General features: G+C 63.8%; 2 protein-coding genes across 5 annotated transcripts; both read left to right on the top strand.

Annotated features, from left to right (window-relative positions):
- Positions 1 to 1,862: 1,862 nt before the first annotated feature.
- ZPR1 (ZPR1 zinc finger) lies at positions 1,863 to 5,325 on the top strand. Its single transcript, XM_065040189.1, has 14 exons — positions 1,863 to 2,058; positions 2,236 to 2,397; positions 2,669 to 2,759; positions 2,900 to 2,970; positions 3,123 to 3,209; positions 3,277 to 3,399; positions 3,508 to 3,558; positions 3,648 to 3,714; positions 3,962 to 4,032; positions 4,222 to 4,311; positions 4,383 to 4,493; positions 4,586 to 4,672; positions 4,787 to 4,852; positions 5,090 to 5,325. Exons 1-14 carry the CDS (start codon positions 1,903 to 1,905, stop codon positions 5,219 to 5,221), a joined length of 1,365 nt encoding a protein of 454 aa, XP_064896261.1. The 5' UTR covers positions 1,863 to 1,902; the 3' UTR covers positions 5,222 to 5,325.
- A 190-nt stretch (positions 5,326 to 5,515) lies between these two features.
- BUD13 (BUD13 homolog) lies at positions 5,516 to 11,185 on the top strand. Of its 4 annotated transcripts, none has more exons than XM_065040177.1 (11): positions 5,516 to 5,688; positions 5,891 to 5,981; positions 6,257 to 6,341; positions 6,480 to 6,537; positions 7,165 to 7,919; positions 8,111 to 8,238; positions 8,542 to 8,650; positions 9,093 to 9,231; positions 9,407 to 9,591; positions 9,861 to 9,942; positions 10,273 to 11,185. In XM_065040177.1, the coding sequence occupies exons 1-11, from the start codon at positions 5,561 to 5,563 to the stop codon at positions 10,364 to 10,366; spliced, it is 1,854 nt and encodes a 617-aa protein (XP_064896249.1). In that variant the 5' UTR covers positions 5,516 to 5,560; the 3' UTR covers positions 10,367 to 11,185. The 4 variants fall into 4 exon arrangements, with proteins under 4 accessions (XP_064896249.1, XP_064896250.1, XP_064896251.1 ...); XM_065040178.1 differs by having other exon boundaries at positions 5,521 to 5,688; positions 7,204 to 7,919; XM_065040179.1 differs by having other exon boundaries at positions 5,522 to 5,688; positions 7,360 to 7,919.
- Positions 11,186 to 11,748: the final 563 nt, after the last annotated feature.

The raw sequence follows: 11,748 nt of genomic DNA, 5'->3' as shown, positions 1-11,748 counted from the left end.
TGTGCTGGTTGTGTCCGTGTCCGCCCCAGCACCCGCCATCCGGCACCAGCAACTGCGGGCATCAGGTGCGGCTGCTCCCGGGGGAGAGCAAAGCCCCCGAGTTCCGGTCCTGGGGGTGGAGGTGGCGGGTGGGGGTCGCGGGTACAGGGACGGTCACAGCCAGGTGAGCCCACAGCCCCACGTACGGCCCAGCATCCCCACGGCACTGGGGCCAGTGCTCAGTGCAGCGGGGCTGGGGCTGGCGGGGAGAGGCCCCGTGTCCCCAGCTCCAGGGGAGAGACGATGGTGCTGTGGGCACAACAAGAGCCCCGAGCCGCTCCGTGGGCTCCCACGCTGCTGGGAGCTGAGGGTGGGAGCTGAGGGTGCTGGGGCAGCCCCTGTGTCCACAGGGCGAGGGAGCGGATGGACTTTGCGCCCCACTGACTGTTCAGACTTCACCTGGACTCTGCCCCCAGCCCGGCCTTGCCGGGGGGACGCGGGTCCCAGGGGGTCCCTGTTTGCTGGTCCAAGCAAACATTGGTCAGAGCAAACATTGCAGCGCTCTCCCCAGCTAAAAGCCCGGAGTCAGCAGCCGGCGCTGCTCACGAGGCCCGAGCTGAGCCCGTTCCATGTTTTATCCCTCTGAAAGGCGCCTTGCAGAGGGAACACGCCAATTGGGGGGTTCGGCAGCCCGCAGGCAGTTTGCAGCCCCCATGGGGGTCTGTGCTCTGATCTGCACTGCAGAAGTGGCCCCTGGGCTGCTGCCACCCTGCCCTGGCACAGCCAGTGCCCCCAGCCCATCGCGGGCTCCCCTCCGCCCTGTCGGGGCTGCAAACCCGTGCGGCAGCAGCCACAGCCTGTGTCTCTGTCCCCGTCCCACCGCTCTGCTCCTGGCCCGGGCGATGCTGGGGGGCCAGGCACCCCGCGGGGGCAGGGGAAGGGGCAGCGGGGCAGGAGTGGCCACCCCGTCACCTCCACGTTGTGTTTACCGGGAGGGCAGAGCCCACCTCCACATCTCATCACTGGGGGTCTAAAGGGGCGGTGGGGCCGTGGGAGGCAGCCCCCAGCCCGGGGCTCCGTGAGTGCAGGGACCCCGTCCCAGGACAGCGTGTGAGTGCAGGGACCCCGTCCCCTGCTGCCACCCCCGGCCCCTCCGCACACACCGACACACACCGGCCCGTTTCCCTTCCCCCGGGGACAGGAGCTCCCGGGAATGGCTCTTGTGGCTTTTATTGCGAGTCAGTTGGGCTCAGAGCGTGGCCAACCGCCTTCGAACCCCGTCACCTGCACAAGGCGGTGGAGCTCTCAGAAGTGCTGGTTTTCTAATTGTGAAATCAGACGGAAATACGCCCCGTAAGGGGCCTTCCCGTGGGAAACGTTGCACCAGGTGAGACAGCGGGAGAGCAGCCGGCGCTTCCGCGTGAAAACCGTCCACCAGACCCCACGCAAGAAACAGACCCTGGAAACGCGCAAGGCCTGAATCAGCCTCCAGCCCGCTCGCTATTCGCGCTGCCCCGTTCGGAGGATCCGGTTCTGCAGGAGGGGAGCTCCGCGAAGCTGCCGGGTGAGCAGCAGCCACCGCGGATCCCGGGGGAATCCCGGGGGGATGCCGAGGGGATCCCGGGGGGATGCCGGGGGGATCCCGGGGGGATGCCGGGCGGATCCCGGGGGGATGCCGGGGGGATGCCGGACGGATCCCGGGGGGATGCCGGGCGGATCCCGGGGGGATGCCGGGGGGATCCCGGGGGAATCCCGGGGGAATCCCGGGGGCGCGCCGGGGGTGCGGCGGACACGCACGCCGCGGATGCCGCACGGGCGCCGCCATGTTGGCCCGGGCGCTCCTCCTCACGTGACTGCGCCTCACGTGAACTCCGCCTCACGTGCCCGGCCCACGTGCCGGCGCAGGCGCGGAGCCGCCCCAAGATGTCTGCGCTGGGCGCGGTGCCGCCGGCGGAGGCGGCCGGGGGGCCCCGGGGGGAGCGGGGAGCCCGGGAGCCGCTGTTCCGGCCCCTCAGCGCCGAGGACGGGGAGCAGCTCCCGGCCGAGATCGAGTCGCTCTGCATGAACTGCTTCCAAAACGTGAGGGGGCGGCGGGGCCTGCGGGGCGGCGGGCCCGGGACGGGACTGGACCGGACCGGACCCGCCGGGGGTGCGGGGCTGGTTGGGGTGTCCGGGGGACGCGGGCCCGCCCGGGGCCGCCGCAGGAGCCCGGGCCCGGAGGAGCCGGTTCCCAGCATTGCCCTCGCTGCCGTGCAGGGGGTGACGCGGCTGCTGCTCACCAGGATCCCGTTCTTCAAGGAGATCATCGTCAGCTCCTTCTCCTGCGACAGCTGCTGCTGGTCCAACACCGAGATCCAGTCTGCGGGCCGGGTGCAGGAGCAGGGCGTGCGCTACCGCCTGGCCGTCACCTGCCGGCAGGTGAGCCAGCTCTGCCCTGTGCGCGGCTCTGCCCCCACAGCCTGCTCCAGCAATCAGCTGTTCGTCTTCGGGGCCACCTGAGAAACCGTGTTGTTCGTTTGGTAGCAACCATCCCGCACCCCGCGTGCCTGCGCTGCGGGCGCTCTCCTGCACCGGCGCAGAGGCCGCGGGAGCTGCTGCTGGCGCGGGCTGCGTGTGGAATTCGTGTGGAATTCATGTGGAATTCATGTGGAATTCATGTGGAATTCATGTGGAATTCATGTCGTGCCAGGACATGGACAGGCAGGTGGTGAAGACCGACTGTGCCACGGCCGCGATTCCCGAGCTGGACTTCGAGATCCCGCCGTTCACGCAGAGGGGAGGTGGGTGAAGGGCTGTGCCCTCACTGAGGGCTTGTCCTCCTGTCCGGGGACTCGAGGCAGCTGCACGGGCCAGCGGGCGGGCGGCACCACGGCGGTGCGGTTAACAAACGGCTCCATCGCTGCTTGCTTTCCTTCCCCAGTTCTCACCACCGTTGAAGGGATAATCGACAGAGCCATCGCGGGCCTGGAGCAGGACCAGCCCGTCCGCAGGGTGAGACGCTGTGATGGGGGCGGCTCCTCGGGGACGCCAGCTCGGCAAATGCCCGTTCTTGCACCCCGCTCACGGAAGCGTTACGGGCTCTCTGTGTGTGCCGGTGCCAGCACAGCCTGTGCTGTCCGTCCCACACGTGTCCTATTGCGCAGGCGACAGACGAAGGGGTGGCACGGAAAATCGAGGAGTTCATCGGGAGGCTGAGGCAGCTGAAGGAAGCGCAGTCGCCCTTCACCTTGGTGAGTAGAGCCGCAGCGCAGCCCCTGTGTGCAGCGGGAGCGGCTGCTCAGGCCCCGCTGTCCACAGGTCATCGACGACCCCTCAGGGAACAGCTTCGTGGAGAACCCCCACGCGCCGCAGCGCGACGACGCGCTCGTGGTCACCCGCTACCGGAGGAGCCCCCAGCAGGCGGCCGCGCTGGGGCTGCAGGTACCGGGCTGCTGGGCCGTGCTGTTTGTGTTCTCTGTCCCCTCACCCTCTGGGAGGCCCGAATTGAGGCGCAGGGGCTAACGCTGCTCCTGGCGTCCCTGCTCACAGGGAGAGGAGCTGGAGGAGCCGCCTGAGCCTGCCGAGGACCTGCACAATGAGGTAGGTGATCCGCGGCACCTGGGCGGCTCTGGCGCCGGGATGGGCTGAGGGGACATGCCAGTCCTGGCTGTGCCTGTCACACAACACAGGTGCTGCAGTTCAACACCAACTGCCCCGAGTGCAATGCGCCCGCTCACACCAACATGAAGCTCGTGCGTATCCTTGGAGCGGGGTCTGCGGGGTGGGAGTCCCTGTGTGTGCAGCCAGCTCTCCTCTTGCTGCACCCCTTACAACTGGATAAATTAGTTCTGGCGGAGCCTGTCTGGGTGCAGAGCCACCTCGGCGCTGCCCAGCACTTACCGGCGAGTTGCTGCAGTGCCTGGGGAAGGGCCGGGGCAGGGGACAGGGCACACGCTTCCGCTTTGGGACCTTCTGCTGGGTTCTCCTTGACCGCCCGGCGCAGAGATCCCACACTTCAAGGAGGTGATTATCATGGCCACCAACTGCGAGTCCTGCGGGCACAGGACAAACGAGGTGAGCTGGGGCGCGCCGCTCTGTGCTTTGCTGGGTGGGTGTTTCTCACAGATGCTTCATGGAGCGGCCCTTTGGGGAGGGACGCTGTGTTTTCGGGCAGTGTCACAGCCATAGAAGAGCTGACCGGCTTCTGGGCTGGGTGGAGTGACGGGGCGTCCCAGCGCGGGGAGCTGACTGCGGCTGTTGCAGGTGAAGTCCGGAGGAGCGATCGAGCCACAGGGGACCAGGATCACCCTGCGGATCACAGACCCGTCCGACATGACGAGGGACGTCCTGAAGGTACAGGGACCTTCAAACCCGCCCTGTCCTCCCTCAGCAGGTCCCTCACGGCTGCTCCTCTGTCCCTGCAGTCGGAGACGTGCAGTGTGGAGATCCCCGAGCTGGAGTTCGAGCTGGGGATGGGAGCGCTGGGGGGCAAGTTCACCACGCTGGAGGGGCTGCTGAAGGACGTGCGGGACCTGGTGAGTGGCCCGGGGGCTTAGAGGTGTCACTGCGGGGCTGGGTCCCCAATCCCGGACACCTGGGTCCCCTTTTACCGGCTCTGCTTCGGCAGGTGGAGCGGAACCCCTTCACGCTGGGGGACAGCTCTGCGCCCGATAGAACCCAGAAGCTGCAGGAATTCATCGGGAAGCTGCAGGAGGTGAGTGCGCTTGCGGTTTTCTGTGCAGAAAAATGTCAGAACAGCTGTGCTGCAGGTGTCTGGGGGCTGGGTGCTCTGGGGGTCGGAAGGAGCCTGACCGCTCTGTTTGTGCAGATCATTGAGGGCCAGAGGACGGCTCACTTCGTCATGGATGACCCTGCGGGCAACAGCTACCTGCAGGTACAGCGCTGCCCGGAGCCGAGCCCCCCGACTCTGGCTGTTTGAGCGGGTTTTTTGTTCTTTCCCGGGGCTGCGTGGCGGGCAGGGTCTGCCCGGGGGGGGAAGCTGTTTGTGGGAAGGGGACGGGGGCAGCATGAGCTCCTGGGGAAACTGGGGGTGGATCTGGCCCGGAACCCCTTCCCACTTTGGGGTGCTGTGCTGCCCTCGGGCTGTGATACGGGCTCTGTGTCCCCGCAGAACGTGTTCGCCCCGGAGCAGGACCCGGAGCTGCGGGTGCAGCGCTACGAGCGCACATTCCAGCAGAATGAGGACCTGGGGCTCAACGACATGAAGACTGAGGGCTATGAGGAGGAGACCGGGAGCCGGTAGCCCCGGTGGCCGTAGGGACCAGGACGGGTGTGGGGCCGGGGCTGCGTCCCCGGGGTGCGGGGGTGCCGGGGTGCGGATCCCAATAAAGCTGGTGTTAGAGCGACCGCGTCCGTGTGCTGCTGGCCCCGCCCGCCGCCGAACTCCCGCCCCGCCCACCACCTAGGCCCCGCCCATATCCCCGCCCCCTTCACAGACTCTGCCCATATTCCCATCCGCGCGCAGCATCGCCCTGCCCACACGCCGAGACTCCGCCCATCTCCCGCCTACAAACACCATTGCTCCGCCCACGGAACGTCGCTCCGCCTCCCGGCGCTTAGTGCGTCACTTCCGGCGGGCAGTATGGCGGCGGCGGGGCTGAGCAAGGCCGAGTACCTGCAGCGCTACCTGAGCGGCCCGGCCGGGCCCGCGCCCGCCCGGCCCCGCCGCCGCCGCACCAAGAGGCCGCCGGGCGGCGCGGGCAGAGCCGGGTGAGTTCCGGGGAGACGCGGTTTGCGCCACACGCGGGCTCGGGCCTCCTGAAGCGGCTGTGGGCCTGTCCCCCGAGCCCCGTGTCCCCCCGAGCCCCGTGTCCCCCCGAGCCCCGTGTCCCCCCGAGCCCCGTCCCCGTCCGCACGCCCGCCCGGCTCCCCGGGCAGAAACCCCCGTTCTGACCCCCTCTCCCCCCGCCAGGATGCGGATCGTGGATGACGACGTGAGCTGGAGCAGCATCGCCGCCGCGCAGGAGAACGAGGAGGAGGAGGACGAGGGGGACATGCCCGTGGTGAGCGGGGCCAGCACGGCGGTTCCCGCGGCTCTGAGCGGCCGAGGCTGAGGGCACCGGGACTGCCGGGCGCTGCGCGGGCTGGAAACCGGGCGGCAAGGAGATCAGTGCGGGGCGAAGCTTTGGACGGTGCTTTGGCACCTGCCTGCGGGAACGTGTCCAAATCGTGCTCGCCCGGCAGCGCGATTACACGCAATGCTGTGCGTTAGAGGGTAGAAATCCTTAGTTTCGTTTATTGTAAAGCTGTGGGGTTTGCTCTGGGGTTCTGTCTTCAGGTGGCAGAGTTTATTGATGAGCGTCCCGATGCAGTGAAGCTCATGGAGGAATTCCGGAGAAATGCCAAGTGGAAGCTTTTGGGAGGTGAGAGCAGAGCGGTCCACCCTCTCGCTGGACGTTCAACTGCTGTGAACAACGGCATCGCAAATCAAAAATAACGCTGGCTAGAAAAGAAATGCCGGGGAGATGAGCTGTGGTGACTTTGCGATTGCTTTTGTTTAGACCAGGGTGAAGACACCCAAAGTTCAGATGTTTCAGCGCCTGCCCAACCTGCTGCGAGGTACGAGGCTCCGGCTGGGGGTTCTCCTGTCCGTTAACTGTTTTCTGCCGTCGTCTGCCTCGTCGTGCGGTTCCTAAGCGCTTTGCTGTGAAACGGGGCGGGTGGGCACAGGCCAGGCTTCCACTTCTGAGTAACCCCTGTGGGGAGCGGATGGAACGTGGTGAGGATGGTGATGTCAGAACATTCTTCTCCGGGAGCATCTGTGGGACGTTCCACGGTCGCACAGCGTCCAGGCGCCCTGGGGGAGCGCGGGGGCGTTAGCGCATGGGAAGACGATGATATGAGAGCACGAAATGGGTGTTATAGCCTGAGTGTCGCGAGGGTCCCTGGAGACTTGGCCATTCCTGCTTTCCTGCCGTCCCGGTTGCCTCGGGGGGTTTCTGCGATTAGCGTTAGGAAGCCTGCGGCTCAGTGATGGCGCTCGCTATGTGGAGGTGCAAAATCAAGCGTGAATTTGCATTCTGAAAGGTTTTTTTCATCCTCAACCCTTACTACAAGCGTTAAGGTCCCACTTGGGTTTTGTTTCCAGTCTGGAGGCAGCAAAACAAATAATCTAACTCTTGCTTTTCCCCTCTCCTTCCCTCCCAGGCGACAGCGTCACGATACTCCTGATCCATCACCCCCAAGGCGACAGCATCACGATACTCCTGATCCATCACCTCCAAGGCGACAGCGTCACGATACTCCTGATCCATCACCCCCAAGGCGACAGCGTCACGATACTCCTGATCCATCACCCCCAAGGCGACAGCGTCGCGATACTCCTGATCCATCACCCCCAAGGCGACAGCGTCATGACACCCCTGACCCGTCCCCTCCGAGGCGACAGCGTCACGATACTCCTGATCCATCACCTCCGAGGCGACAGCGTCACGATACTCCTGATCCATCACGCCTGAGGCAACAGCGTCATGATACTCCTGACCCGTCCCCGCCCAGACGGCAGCGTCATGACACCCCTGACCTGTCCCCGCCGAGACGACTGCGTCACGATACTCCTGACCCATCACCACCCAGACGACAGCGTCACGACACCCCTGATCCATTGCCCCCCAGACGACAGCGTCACGACACCCCTGACCCGTCACCCCCAAGGCGACAGCGTCGTGACACCCCTGACCTGTCCCCAAGGAGACTGAGCCCGGTGCCGGGGAGAAGGGGCTGCAAAACCTCAGCCAAGCCCCTGTTGGGACGAGCCCAGGGGGAGCGATCTCCCCCTGGGCGCGGCGTCTCTGACAAGTCCTCATCGCGACACAAGCGTTCGGTCACACCGGACCTGTCCCCTCCGAGGAAGAAGAGGCACGACTCTGACTCCGATCTCTCACCACCTCGGAGGAAGAGGAGCGGGTCGCCCAGCCTGAAGAAGCCGAGCAGAGCCCGAGGTGAGCGTGTGGAAGGGTTTGTTCTCCCTGCGCGTTGCTGCCTGCTCTGTCGCTGTGCACACCCAGAGGCGAGCGCAGTTACTCTGCTCTCGATTTCCTAGGAGTTCCCCTTGTGCAGCACCGTGCTTAGTCCTGTGGGACCAATCCTGTAGAATTCTGTGATTTGCAGTTTGTACGTGTGTTTTTTGCAGAGGCTTCCCCAGCCACGAAAAGGCTCCGGGAGGTGCCGTCACCTCAGAGGAAGGAGCAGCACCGTTCCAGGAGCCCCCGTGACGTCTCGCCTCATCGCCAGCGTGACGCTCAGGGCTCTCCCAAGAAGGTAAAAGCTTCAGTTGACAATTCATTCCTGTTGATAGAAAACTGTAAAGTGGCTTAGAAATGGGGGAGTAGGAATTATGTGTGCCTCGTGCACGCAGCTGTGCCAGACCCTCTGCTTGCACTAAGAGGTGTGAGGGGGCATGAGAGAGGAGTTTTGTTTCTGGAATTGGTGGGGATGCCAGTGGCTTTGTGCAGGGTTGGCTGTGCTGACACGTCTCTCTTGGCTTCAAGCCGTCCCCTTGTTCCTCTGGGTCACTGGGCAGCCCTCAGCCAGCAGTCAATGAGATTTTGGTTTGATTTGCAGGCAAACGCAGCGTTTTCTGCGGTCAGAGCTGGGCTGGTGTCAGCCGAGGTGCTGCAGCGGGAGCAGCAGGAGCTGCGGAGCCAGGAGAGCAGCACCAGGCTCCTGGCAGGTAGGGTGGAATCGCTGCCCGAGCAGCAGCAGCTCTCCCTGCTCTCCGATGCGCTGTCAGGCGTGAGGGCGCAGCTGCAGAACGTCCCTGCCGAGCAGCAGCCAGACCTGCTGGCGCTTCCCTGTGCGAGGTCCCTGAGCCTCAAATACGACATTCTAAAGGGCCATTTCAAAGCAATGCTGGTGAAATCATGGGGAGGGCGAGAGGCTTTTTCTCCGTCTGCCCCAGCTGCCAGCCTGATACGGAAAGGGCTCCTGGGACGAGCGGGCTGGGGGCAGCAGCTCAAGCGAGAGCTGTGATCCCGCCTGCTTTTGCCTGACAAGCGCTTTCAGAGGCTAGAACAAGGAAAGGGAGAAAAGCGTTAAAATGAGATGCAGTAGTTGAATTGCCTGGAGACTGCAGAGTGTTCCAAACTGCGTGACTTGTGGCGTGTCCCCTCCAGAGGAATCCCGGCACTCCAAGACCATCTACCGAGACAAGTCCGGGCGCAAGAGGGACCTGGAGCGGGAGTGGCTGGAGCAGCGGCAGAAAGCTGAAGCCTCGTCTGAGAGAGACGAGCAATACGCCAGATGGGGAAAAGGGTGAGGCCCTCCGCGCTGCCTCGTGTTGGCGTGTCTCAGATCCCCCGGTGATCCCCTCCAGAGCTCGTGTGCTGCACGCACAGCGGAACCTCAGGACTCTGACCCATCCTGCAAATCCGTAAGTGACAGTAAGCGGTTCCTTGGCTTGGCGGTGAAACTCCTTGTGTGTTTTCAGGCTGGCACAGGAGAGGCAACAGCAGCAAAACGTGGAAGATGCAATAAAGGAGATGCAGAAGCCGCTGGCTCGGTACATTGATGACCAGGATCTGGATCGGATGCTGCGGGAACAAGAGCGCGAAGGGGACCCCATGGCCGCCTTGATCAAGAAGAGGAAGGCCCGAGCCGGCAAGGAGAAGAAAGGTTTGGCTGCGGGGTGACACTGTGTGGTTTCGGGCTGTAGCAGCGCAGCTGCTGTTTGGTACAAATCTAAACGGCCTCCTCGTCTGGAGTTGCGGTAGCCGCAGGATTTGCTGTTACTGGCTTGTCACCAGTAGCCGTTACTGGAGAGCAGTGTCCAGCGACCGAAGAGCCACGAGTCTCCAGTTGAAGTGTGTCTGTGTGTCCCTCATGGTGGTGCCAAGGTGACCACGTGAAGTAGTAAAGGGTTGTGTTGCTCTTTCTGTTCCTAGAAAAGCCGCGGTACAACGGACCAGCACCTCCGCTCAACAGATTTAACATCTGGCCCGGGCACCGCTGGGACGGTGTGGACAGGTACGTGTCCCTGCGGCGGCCACGTGGTAGAATTGCAGTGAAAACGGGTGAGAGACAGCGGTGAGGTTCCTGGTGAACAGCAGCGGCGGTGCTAGTGGGGTGGGGTTGGATGTGTCGGTTACGAATGTGCGGTGAATGCTGGCGTGTTTGGGACAGAACAGAGCGAGGCTGTGAGGAGCTGCAGAGATGCCAACGGCTGCCAACCACTGATGGAGGTGGGAGCTGAGCCGCAGCAAGAGCCGCGGAAAACCCGTCATGGCTCTAAAAAGCTTCCTTGCTCCTGCAAAGCTCCCGCGCAGCAGCCCACGCTGTTCTCGCTGTTGTGTGCAGGTCCAACGGGTTCGAGCAGCAGCGCTTCGCCAGGATGGCCGACAAGCGGGCGGTTCAGGAGCTGGCCTACAAGTGGAGCGTGGAGGACATGTAGAGACGGAGCGCGGGTGAAACAGCGTCCAGGGCTGGTGTCGTGGAGCTTCCCCGGCTGCCAGAGCCGCGAGGAGCAGCTGGCTGTGCCGGCACCGTGACCTGCAGCGTCTCGGCACCGTTTTGTGAGCGGCAAGGCTGAGTCTGGAGGCTGCCAAAGAGGATCTTCTGTTGGCCAGAGGGGACGAACTCGGCGCTGCTTGGTGCAGCGTGGAGGGGCCTGGGGGCCGCTGTCTGCAGCGCTGCCTCGCTCTGTCGCTCCGCGGACCACGGCTCCCGGTCTGGTCACTTCTAATGAACCACAGTAACTATGTGCTTCACCGTTTCATGCCAAATGCTTTGTCCTCCGAGGGCGGTTCACAAGTCCTCAGGTGTCACGAATCTCAGGTTTTTCCGGCTGGTGAAGGTGCGCTGAGCTCCGTCGCTGCAGAGCTGAGCTCACCCGGCAGTTCGGAGCCCGGCTGTGGTTCCTGCTCCGCTCCAGTTCTCCCGGAGCGCAGCTGTGCCCTGCAAATCCTGTACGTGAGCCGACTCACCTCGGCCGCTGCCACATCCCCCGGGCTGCTGTGACGTTCTCGTGCCCACGGGCAGTGACGCTGGGGACACTCGGGCTGTCCTGACCCTGGACGCGCAGCTCTGCCCGTGTCACCCCGCCCTGTCCTGCGCGAGGCCGGGACACCAGCCCGCGGTGCCGCGTGTGACAGCGCCCGTGCCGCCCTGCGCTCGCGTTGGGTCGGTCGGTGTCTTGTCCCCCGTGTTGTGTTTCTGCCAGCCCCGGAGCCTCCGTGTACACGTGTAAATAACATCCTGCTTTTTTACCTGACGTTGCATGCTGGTGTTTTTTCCAAGGCGGGCGTGAGGCGCTGCTCAAAGGGTGCGATGGGACGCCTGCTGCGGCTGGGCCTGTTTGCAGTTGAACTGTCCCCTCTGCCGCTGAGGTCCCGGGTTTCTGGTGGTTTATGTTTGTCACACAAACATAATCATCATAACATAAACCACATCCCCATTTTTGCTGCCACTTCTCTGAGTGCTCTGGAGGCGTAAGAACCACAGTGCAGCCCCGAGCTCCCCTCGCGTGGGGAGTCACAGCCCCAACGCGGGTGGCGCTGGGACGCGTGTCCCTCTATCGCAGTCTCCGAAGGGGCAGCGGGCCGGGTCCTGACACCAAGCAACAGCTCTGATTAGCTTTAACCCCAAAAATGAATATTAAAATCTTAATTTAATTTAAAACACTGTCATTCAAACACCAAGCGGAGTAATTATTATGCAAATTGGGCAGATAGAAAAATGATTAATAATTGCACAAATTAAAAATTATTGTAAACATCCTGCGCCTAGCGATAAGTCCGGGAGGAGCGTGTGCGCGGAGCAGCGCGGCTCCGCCGC

The sequence above is a fragment of the Columba livia genome, chromosome 24, assembly GCF_036013475.1.
Source record: "Columba livia isolate bColLiv1 breed racing homer chromosome 24, bColLiv1.pat.W.v2, whole genome shotgun sequence".
NCBI classification, from domain to species: Eukaryota; Metazoa; Chordata; class Aves; order Columbiformes; family Columbidae; genus Columba; species Columba livia.
Note: the sequence above shows the minus strand (reverse complement) of the source record. Positions and strands in the feature narration are given on the sequence as shown.

Excerpts from the sequence above, each read along its gene's own strand:
- ZPR1 (XM_065040189.1), top strand. The coding sequence starts at position 1,903 with ATGTCTGCGCTGGGCGCGGTGCCGCCGGCGGAGGCGGCCGGGGGGCCC. Across the intron at positions 2,398-2,668 it reads TGGCCGTCACCTGCCGGCAG|GACATGGACAGGCAGGTGGT; the intron begins GTGAGCCAGCTC and ends ATGTCGTGCCAG. Across the intron at positions 3,715-3,961 it reads CACCAACATGAAGCTCGTGC|AGATCCCACACTTCAAGGAG; the intron begins GTATCCTTGGAG and ends CGCCCGGCGCAG.
- BUD13 (XM_065040176.1), top strand. The coding sequence starts at position 5,561 with ATGGCGGCGGCGGGGCTGAGCAAGGCCGAGTACCTGCAGCGCTACCTG. Across the intron at positions 6,538-7,125 it reads CCTGCCCAACCTGCTGCGAG|GCGACAGCGTCACGATACTC; the intron begins GTACGAGGCTCC and ends CTTCCCTCCCAG. Across the intron at positions 8,651-9,092 it reads CAGCACCAGGCTCCTGGCAG|AGGAATCCCGGCACTCCAAG; the intron begins GTAGGGTGGAAT and ends TGTCCCCTCCAG.